General features: G+C 64.7%; 1 protein-coding gene and 1 non-coding gene across 2 annotated transcripts; one reads left to right on the top strand and one right to left on the bottom strand.

Annotated features, from left to right (window-relative positions):
* The first annotated feature begins 433 nt into the window (after positions 1 to 433).
* TRNAS-GGA lies at positions 434 to 505 on the top strand. Its single transcript has one exon. It is a non-coding gene; the product is annotated as a tRNA-Ser (tRNA).
* Positions 506 to 2,070: 1,565 nt separating this feature from the next.
* Positions 2,071 to 9,625, bottom strand: CD40 (CD40 molecule). Its single transcript, XM_015408427.1, has 9 exons — positions 9,555 to 9,625; positions 6,453 to 6,537; positions 5,928 to 6,053; positions 5,664 to 5,810; positions 5,177 to 5,270; positions 4,789 to 4,850; positions 3,963 to 4,076; positions 3,031 to 3,056; positions 2,071 to 2,818 (listed from the first exon to the last, which is right to left on the bottom strand). Exons 1-9 carry the CDS (start codon positions 9,615 to 9,617, stop codon positions 2,684 to 2,686), a joined length of 852 nt encoding a protein of 283 aa, XP_015263913.1. The 5' UTR covers positions 9,618 to 9,625; the 3' UTR covers positions 2,071 to 2,683.
* Positions 9,626 to 9,774: the final 149 nt, after the last annotated feature.

Genomic DNA, 9,774 nt, shown 5'->3' with positions numbered 1-9,774 from the left:
TTCAAAATGCACATCATGTGGGCGCTGGATCCAGCACACAGAAGCCACTGCTGAGAGAAGCTGTGGAGGAGGCAGAGGTGGATCTGACCCACTGCCCTAGCGGCACATGGAGCAGGCCACGGTCCGGAGGTGGAACCTGGGGGTCCTGGGACTCCTGCCGTCACCTTTAGCACGGGAGGAACTGAGGCAGGTGGGAGGGGGGAACTGCTGTGGACTTCCACTCTCGCACAACCCCAGCACTGCCCTCTCACCTATGGCTGGCTGGCCGGCAGGCAGGCAGGCGCACCACCCCCAGGCCTTCTTCCCTTGGGAGCAGCCACTTCAGAGTCTGTCAGGATGCCAAGAGTATTTGATGGAGGCTCAGGGCCTGTGGGGGGGGGCAGAAGACCCCAACCGCACCACCACAACAGCCATCGGAAAATGGAGGGGGGGGGAGGCTGTGGCTCAGTGGTAGAGCACCTGCCTGGAATGCAGAAGGTCCCAGGTTCAATCCCCAGCAGCATCTCCAGTTAAAAGGACCAGGCAGGAGGTGATGGGAAAGACCTCTGTCTGAGACCCTGAAGAGCTATGGGAAGGGGCTGTGGCTCAGTGGAAGGGCCTCTGCCTGGCATGCAGAAGGTCCCAGGTTCAATCCCCACATCTCCAGTTAAAAAGGGCCAGGCAGGAGGTGATGGGAAAGACCCTGAGACCCTGGAGAGCTATGGGAAGGGGCCGTGGCTCAGGGGAAGAGCCTCTGCCTGGCACGCAGGAGGTCCCAGGTTCAATCCCTGCATCTCCAGTTAAAAAGGGCCAGGCAGGAGGTGATGGGGAAGACCCTGAGGGCACCTGGTATTTTTGGCCCCTGTGTGACAGAGTGTTGGACTGGATGGGCCACTGGCCTGACCTTGTGTTCTTATGCTCTTACCCTTCTCTGCCTGAGGAGGCCATGGAGAGCGGCTGCAGACAAGAAGAGGAAGAAGATTTATACCCAGCCCTTCACTACCCGAAGGTGTCTCAGAGCGGCTTACAAACTCCTTTTCCTTCCCCTCCCCACAACAGACAGACATCCTGTGAGGTGGGTGGGGCTGAGAGAGCTCTTGACAGAAACGGCTTTCTCAAGGACAGCTCTGACGGAACTGTGGCTTGCCCAAGGTCATCCAGCCAGCTGCGAGTAGAGGAGTGGGGAATCAGACCCGGTTCTCCCAGATTAGAGTCCGTGCACTTAACCACGACACCAAACAGGCCTTGATGGGCTGGGGGGTGAGGTGGGGTGGGTGGGTCTGACTCAGCAGGAGGCAGCTTCAGGGTTAGTAGCCCGTCCCTGTTTGTGTGTCGTCAAAAGCAGAACCCATCAGGGCCACTGGAATGGGACTGGGCCCAGAACGGGGAGGTGTGAGGGACTGGAAACAAGCAGGCAACAAATATTGCTAGACACCGTTTATGTAAAAATATAAAATGCAGTTCACACCCACAAGTACAGCAACACCCTGGGTCTAAGGACGCAGGGAAACGCGAACCAGAACCAGCCGGGGGTAGTGGTGGTGGGTGGGTGGGGTTAGGTGGGTGAACGGCCGGGGGCGTCTCCTGTGTGCTGCTGAAAGCCCCTCTGCCGCTGTGCATTTCCCCACAGTCCTCCCCTTCCCAGCCACGGCCAACCCCTCCCCCCCGGCTCAGGGACAGAACCTGGGCCAGGCAGGTCCACCCAGCACACACCAGACGAGATTGGATGCAAACCCTGCCCTTCACTTCCCCTCTCCACAACAGACAGACACCCCATGAGGCAGGTGGGGCTGAGAGAGCTCTTGACAGAACCCGCTCTTTTTTCAAGAACAGCTCTTATCAGAACTGTGGCTTGCCCAAGGTCATCCAGCCAGGTGCAAGTGGAGGAGGAGTGGGGGAATCAAACCCGGTTCTCCCAGATTAGAGTCCTCTGCGCTCCTGACCACGACACCAACACTGGCTCCAGCTATGGATCCATTCCTTTACCTCCTATATATACTATGTCTTTGCTTCACGGGGGTCCCCGGGGGGGGGGGGCTCCACCCTTCTCCTCTTCTCCATGTGGTCCTCGCAACAACCCAGTGAGGTAGGTTAGGCTGAGGGTGTGTGGCTGGGCCAAGGGGAGTTCCCATGGCAGAGAGGGGATTCGAACCGGGGGCTCCCAGACCCTCGTCCCCGGCCCCCTAGCCCTCGCCCCACACTGGCCCTCAGAGCTGCCTGCACGGCTGGGCTGGGCAGGCAAGAGGAAGGATGGAGGGAGGGGGGCAATCCTGTCCACCTGGGGAATCAGACCCGGGACTCCCCGGCCAGGAGCAGGGCACGGGATCCTTCCCGGTGGGCGGCACCCCCCCCCCGTGGCCCCTGGGGGGTGCGCGCACCTCCTTGCCTTGGTCCGAGAGGAGGGCGGCAACCCCTCTCACCAGGTGCACGCCGAGTGTAAAGAGGCGGCCTCGACTCCTTAGTCAGACACATCTGGGGCAGCCCCCCTCCACCCCCCCCGCTCTCTCGAACTGGGCGCCCTACCTCCACTTGGGGGGGAACCCGGATCTGATGCACGCAGGACTCTGCACGAGAGAAGGCGGCCCTGCCCCTGGGGGGCGCGGTGGGGACGGGGTGTGTGTGCGCCGAAGCCAGCAGGGAAGGGCGCGCGGGGGGGGAAGGGGTCGGGGAGGGTCTCGGGCACGTCCTCTGCAGCCGGCGCTGCTCAGAGCCTCTCCTGTTCTGCCACGCAGCTGTCCTTGTCGTCTTCTTGGGTGGTGGGCCGGGTCTCCTGGATGGGCAGGGTGGGGGAGGGGTCGTCACTCTCACCCGGCTCACGCCTCTCGGGGTCCAGCAGGTCCTGGGGGGGGGGGGGGGGGAAAGGGGGAGGCAAAGGCACAGGCATCGGTGGCAGAACAGGGGCTGGGCCCAGGACAGCTCTTCCCAGGGTGGGGTGTGTGGCCACCGCAGCCCCCCTCGGAGCCAGCCAGCCAGCGGTTCCGGACCAAGAGCGGTGGCCTTCCCTCCCCCCCTCCCCCAGTGCATGTGCCAGCCGTGGGGAGGGGCACCTACCGCATTGTGATGCCACTTCGGGAGATCTGGGCAGGGGAAGGAAAAAGACAGAGAAGGCATCACGCCTGGAACACCACCCCGCTGCACGAGGCCGATCCATCGGGCAGATTGCACAGGAATCTCTGGCCATTCCCGGGGAGGGGGCTCTAGCCCACTGAGCCGGGCTCTTTCTGGGATGCCAGAAGGCTCGGAGCCGCTGTTGGCTGCGCTGACTGGGAAGGAGCCCCTCCCGCGTCAGACGGGTCAGACCCAGCGGGCCAAGGCCACGGCCTGCGGGGTGGCCACGCCCCACTGCTGCCAGCCAAGGCTTCCTGCAGGAACAAGGCAGGGGAGGGGGATGGGCTGCCCAAGGAGGGGCCGGGGGAGGGGAGGGGAGGGCTGGAGACCCCCCTGCCCAAAGGGAAGCCCCTGGGCTGTGCTGGACCCAACCCCCCCTCCAACACCCCCCCGCATGCCACCCCCCCTTCCCTGAACCAGTCTTCTTGCCTGACTGCCACTCTGGTGCTGCCCTGGCCGGGAGCCACGTGCTCTCGGTCCCCACCAGCACTCCTGCTTGCAAGCGCCTCGGGGCAGAGACCTGTGCTTGGGCTTACCCTCCACGGAGCCCCAAAGGGACTGACTGAGCTGCACAAACTGGAGTTTTGAAACGGGGGGGGGGATGCTGCCACGCCCTCGGTGGCGCTTTCCCAGAGGGTGGCTGGTGATTGCCCCTCTCCCTGCAACCCGAGGCCCTCCTCCCGGCTACGGCACAGGGGTGCTCAGAGCAGGCTCTTCCCTGGGCCAGGAGAGGAGAGATGCACCCCCCCCAAAAAAAGCCCCCCCTCTTCTGTCGCTTCTGGCAGGGGCAGCCAAGAACACCCCCGCGCCCTGGCTAACAGAGGGAGGCAGCCGCCTTCCCCCTTCCTCTCCCCCCCCGACTCTCGGAGACTCACCCTGGCGACGCCGGCGACGATGCCAGAGAAGGAGCCCCACGCACCCCAACGACAGGATCACGGCAGCAAGAGCGACCGGCACCAAGACCCCCGAGCGGACCTTTGAGGCATCTTCTGTGGGGGAGGGGGAGGAGACGGGGAGAAGTGAAGCCTTTCAGTCCCTGCCCGGGCAGTGGCATCCCCGCCCGCCTCCCCACCCCTCTCTCCTCCGCACCCGGAGCGGAACGGCTTCTCCACAGCCGGGCTGGTGGCCAGTGCCTCTGGGCCACCCCGGGCAAGACCGGCAGAAGGGGTCGGTCCCGTCATGCACACGGCCCTCTCTCAAGCCCTGGCGACGGCGCTTGTGCTGGCCAGTGTCTGCGGGGGGGGGGCACACACCCCGCATGTCCCAATGAAAGCCCTCTCGTCACTTGAACCTCTCAGCTCAGAGCCAGTTTGGTGCAGTGGTTAAGTGCGTGAACTGTAATCTGGGAGAACCGGGTTTGATTCCCCACTCCTCCACTTGCAGCTGCTGGATGACCTTGGGCAAGCCATAGTTCTGTCAGAGCTGTTCTCTCAAGGGCAGTTCTGTCAAGAGCTCTCTCAGCCCCACCCACCTCACAGGGTGTCTGTTGTGGGGAGGGGAAGGGAAAGAAGTTTGTAAAGCCGCTCTGAGACTCCTTCGGGTAGTGAAGGGCAGGGCCTAAATCCAATTTCTTCTTCTTCTTCTCCCTCTGGAGTCTTGGGGCAGTGCGTGCGCCAATCAGAAGCTTCTCCACTGGCCCTGCCCCACCCCAGCTGCTGTCCCACCCCCCAATGGCAGAGCCCCAGACGGGAGCTCCCTTACCACAAATGGCGTCCGAGAAGCGTGTCCCGTCGGCTTTGTGGACCAGCCCCGTGGCCTCACAGCTGCAGAGGAAGAGCGAGGGCTGCCTGAGGCACGCTAGGGACTGTGGTTGCGGCTCCCTCCCCCCAGCGGGTCTCAGGCACCCCATCCCCTCCCGCCCCCTTCTCCCCCACCCTCCAAAGCTGCTCCTGTTGGAAGAGCAGCCAGGCTCTGCTCCTGCGCTTGCACGCGAGGAAGGGGACACTGCTATCAGCCGCCTCGGTAGCCACAGCGGCAAAGCAGTTCCCAGCTCAGCCAACGGGGGGGGGCAGGCAGGACCGGCCAAATCTGCCCACGCCTGTCTCGGCCACGGCAGCTGCCGGTCTCAGCCACCCCACCAGCATCCTACCTGCTCCAAGGCTGGCACGAGGCCGTGGGAGACGAAACGTTTGAGAAGAAGCCCGCGGGACAGTCGGTGCAGATGGTGTCCCTCTCGCTGGTGGCTGCAACACGGGAGAGAGAGGGAGTGTCACGGGGCGGTGCACTGGCTCGAGCCAGAGGAGTGGGCACCAGAGGCCCACCCGCCCCACATGTCTGGGGTCTCCTGGGGGTTTGCATGGCTACGATGCCACTCCCAAGGCTGCTGACGGCAGCAGCTACTCAAGAGTTGCCACAGGAAGGTGCCGGTTGCCCTAAGGACGGGCCCAGATCACCCTGGAACAATAGGGCTGCTCCTGAGCACGTGGAGAGTAGATCCCTCCCCTACCAAGTAATCTCGGCTCCCCCCCCCCGCCATAATCTCAGGAGGGCAGGGTTTCCAGGCCGGAGGAGGCCTGCTATAGCCCCACCCCCTCTGGGTGCCGAGGGTCACGCTCCCTGGGCCCACCGCCACGCACCTGCTTCTTCCACCCCTTCGCCCGGACCGCAGGCCTTGTTCTCCCGGCAGCTGTGGCACTCGAGGCCAGAACAGTGGGTGCCGCTCTGGCACTGGCACACGACGTCCCGCGTGGCATCCCCGTGGATATGCACAACCAACCCGACATCTGAAAGAGCGGGGAGAGAGAGAGAGAGGCCCGGGTGGGGGGCTCAGCGGGGTCCCCTGCAGGCTCGGCGAGGCCTCCCCCCCCACCAGCCCCACCCCCAGAGCCCTGGGCACCTACTCTGGTCGCAGTATCGGTGGGGGGTGCAGAACGTCTGTTGGGTCCAGCCGTCCTGGAAACGCTCGGACTGACAGGGAGCACAGACAGTGTCCGAGCCCTCGGCGCACGGCACGCTCACCTTCTTGCCTGCAACGGAGGAGGACAGACCCATGCGAGGGGGTCCGGAAGGAGCTGAGCTCGAGGGGGGGGCGGAAGCACAGACTGCTGGGAGGGATTCGGTCTACTGCGGCGCCAGTGGAGCGGGGCTGGGGAGGAGGCCGCTTTTCTCTGCCCCACTCAGTGCAGGAGAGCTGGACCCCAGGCGGCAGCCCCCGCTAAAGGGAGGAGCAACAGCCTGGCTGCTGGGAAGGGCGGAGAGGCCACCGTCGGACGTGCAGGGTGTGTGGCCCCCTCCCCCCGCAGACACTGGCCAGCACGAGCGCAGTCGTCAGCATTTCTCCACCCCACCCACACTGTCTGGCTGCTGTTTCCAGCTGCATTTGGCGCTGCAGGTGGGGGTGGGGACAAAGGGCCGGGGCCTGCTACCTGGCGGGCATCTGCTGCAGCACTTCCCGTGGGCCTCGTACTGAGTCCTGCTGCAATTCTGCTGCTGTGGGTCGACGGCCAGGCACTGCAAGAAGAAAGAGGGCCGGCTCAGCCACTGCCGGGGTGCCCCCACCCCACTGAGGCCGAAAGAGGGGGCTGGAGGAGGGGGGAGGGAGCTGGGGGCCAGGAGGAACTGTCCACGGGGCTGGTGGTGCCACAGGCATGGGCCACTCCCCCCTCACGGGCATGCCACTGCAGGGCCCCGGGGCTCACTCGCCGCTCTCTGAGTTTGCTGGCTGTCCAGGGAAATGCATCAGCCAGCAGCAGCGATCCCACAAAGGAATTTCTGGCCCCTGTGATGTGACACAGAAGAGTGTTGGACTGGAGGGGCCCCTGGCCTGATCCGACACTGGCTTCTCCCTTATGTCCTTATATGGAGCAGAGGTCCATCGGTGGCTATTAGCCACAAGGTATAGGTAGGAACTCTCGGTCTGGGGCAAGGGATGCTCCGTATTCTTAGTGCTTGGGGGGGGGGCAACAGTGGGAGGCCTTCTGGTGTCCTGGCCCCACTGCTGGACCTCCTGATGGCCTCTGGTATTTCTGGCCACTGTGTGACACAGAGTGTTGGTCTGGAGGGGCTATTGGCCTGATCCAACACTGGCTTCTCTTCTGTTCTTAAAGGCCTGCCTGACTCTCCACTGCACTGCCAGGCCAGGGCTTGTCTGGGGGGACTCCCCAGCGACACTCTTCCTCCTACGCCCCCCTCCCCAAACCACAACCCCTCCCCAAAGAAGCTGCCGCCGAGTGGGCGAGGCCTCAGCGCCTTTCAAGTGGATCCTGTGGCGACCAGAAACTGGGGACTTCCTCGCCCTCTGCCGGCCAGACGCTCCTGAACCCACAGGAAGGACAGGGCTTTCTAGACAAGACGCCCTGTCTGAGAATGTCCAAACGGCCTGTGTCATCTCCTGTGCAGGCAACAGAGGCAGTGAGCCTCCCCGGCTGCATCCCCCTGCTTCATAGTCCTGGGTAAACTGCCTCTGCACAAGGAGGTTCCACGCAGGCTGCCTGGCCAAGAACCACTGACGGATCGCTCCTCCATTACATTTGGTTAATTCCCTTCCAAAGCCTCCTAAGCGAGGAGCCCGCTCCAGATCCTCTGCCGCCGAGCACCCTGAAATTGTTGCATTGTGCAAAACAGACTCCTCTGTGTTTTCCTTTCAGCCTCCTGCCCATCAGCCTCAGAGGACGGCGACGACTACATGGTGTAGAACAAGGTGGTCCCGGAGGACAAGACATGCGACAGGATGAGGATGTCAGAAATCAGACACGCGGCAAAAAAGGACCAGACGCAGGATGCCAAGCAAGGGAGAGAACAATGCCCCGAGAGCAGGACACGATACCTCTCAGGCAAAGAACACAGACCGCACATGCTGTGGGGCCAGGGCTACAGTCCCCGTTCCCTTAGGAAAGGTGTCTTCCGCTCCACCGTAGTCCCATTCCCCACCTGGAACATTCTCCCACCTGGAACAAGCCCATGGTAGGGGTTTTATGGAATGACATGGGAGGGGGCTCCGGTTGCTCCGCCCCAGAGGCCCGCCTCCTTCCTCCCCTGTCCAGACCATGGCCATCATCTCCATCCCTATTCTTATTCCACAGGGCCAAAGGCGGAACTGCAAGCATCCCTTCCCGGCATTCTGACAAAAGGGACACGTGTCCCGACTCATCTTCTAAGCCGCTTCTGTGCCCCGGCTTGCCTTTCTCCTGGACACCTTCGCCATCCCTCGCAGGGATGGCGCTCCAGCCCTGACTACCCCCAACTGCCCTTTCTCTGGGGGGCCCAGACGCTTTCCACCATCCAGCCACCAGGAGGGCAGGCAGGATCCCACCCGTGGCCACACCACTGGCAGCGCAGCCTTCGGAGGCCACTGAAGCCACCGGCTGTACGTTTTTCTTCTGCTTGTTTAATTCATGACTGTCCTGCCTTTTGCAACGACCCTGTCAGGGAGGTCAAGCTGAGAGAGTGGGACTGGCCCAGGGTCACCCAGCCAGCTCCCCCGACACCCGTGGCGACTCAGACCCTGCCCCCCCCGGACCCCCTCACCCTTCACAGCCACGACACCAGGCTGGCCTTAGGCAAGCGGGCCTTTGCTGAGGAGGGCCCTGAGAAGCTGCCCCCCAAGTAGAGGCTTCCACCGAGCAGAACACCACGGTCCACCTGCCCTGTCCAGCCGCCGGCCAGTCCAGGCCTCCTCCTTCTGAAGCCCTGACCTCTGCCCCGCGGCCCAGGGGAGGGGAGGCAGGGCTTTCCCAGCGGTGGCCCCCTGGCCCGCGGACCTCCCTCCCTCCCTCCCTCGGAGTCTCGCCCGGGGCCCACGCCCCCTTTATCCCGGGGTTCTCTTCCCAAAGCGTGAGGCCCGCCCCCCTGCGGGACCCTCCTCGATGCTTCTGTGCGCTGCTTAGGCCCGCGCTGTCCGTCCCCTCCCCGTTCCCCCCGTCCAGGGTAACCCTAACCCTCTCAGCTGAGCGAGTGTGAGCCAGCCCACACTGTTTTACCCGAGTCCGGCTCGCACGTTTTTGTCTCCGCTCAGGAAGGAGGGGGCTCCTCCAGAGCAAGCTAACCGAGGCAGCGGCCAGATGGCTGGCTGGCCACTTGAACGCCAGGAGCGCCCAAAGTCGACTTCGTGCTCGCCCGGAGGGAGCCTGAGCCCTGCTGCCCACGGCTCCCCTCGGAACAGGCTTCGGGATCGGCGCTCCAGCCGGGACTCTGGAGGGCGAACCGTCCCGTTTCCCGAGGAAGGAGGGAAGGGAAAACGAAAGGAAGCCGGGAAGGGCAAAAGGGCGGCGGCCAGCGGAGAGTGGCCAGGCAAACCCGGGCCGCCCGCCCACCCGGAGCCCTCCGCAGTCCGCCGGGCTCGCTGTCTTCAGCCCCCTCCCCCCCCTGCCCCGAGCGGGGGGCGCCTCCGGGTCCCGGGGCCAAAGCGGCGGTCCGGGGAGGAGAGGCAGCCGAGAGCCGCGGCCGGCGGGCCGGGCAGGGGAGGGAGGCAGAGCCGAGCCGGGGAGAGGCGCGGCAGGCTCCGGCCCCGACGCGGAAGGGAGACTCACCGTCGCCCAGGCGAGGAGAAGGGCGCCGCCCGCCCAAGCCTCCAGCCGCCCCGCCGCCCTCATGCCGCGCCGGCCCCCGCCCCCCCCCCGACGGCGCCTTTTGGCCCCGCGGGGCGGGCCCCTCTGCGGCTCAGCCGGCCAATCGGGCGGCTCAGGCCCCTCCCGGCCCCGCCTCCGCTCGCGGCACAGACGCGCCCCCCCCGGGGCCCACCGAGGCCGC

Source organism: Gekko japonicus, unplaced genomic scaffold (genome assembly GCF_001447785.1).
Source record: "Gekko japonicus isolate JY-2015 unplaced genomic scaffold, Gekko_japonicus_V1.1 scaffold784, whole genome shotgun sequence".
Classification (NCBI taxonomy): domain Eukaryota; kingdom Metazoa; phylum Chordata; class Lepidosauria; order Squamata; family Gekkonidae; genus Gekko; species Gekko japonicus.
Note: the sequence above shows the minus strand (reverse complement) of the source record. Positions and strands in the feature narration are given on the sequence as shown.

Excerpts from the sequence above, each read along its gene's own strand:
- CD40 (XM_015408427.1), bottom strand. The coding sequence starts at position 9,617 with ATGAGGGCGGCGGGGCGGCTGGAGGCTTGGGCGGGCGGCGCCCTTCTC. Across the intron at positions 4,077-4,788 it reads CTTCTCGGACGCCATTTGTG|AAGATGCCTCAAAGGTCCGC; the intron begins GTAAGGGAGCTC and ends CCTCCCCCACAG. Across the intron at positions 2,819-3,030 it reads CGAAGTGGCATCACAATGCG|GACCTGCTGGACCCCGAGAG; the intron begins GTAGGTGCCCCT and ends CCCCCCCCCCAG.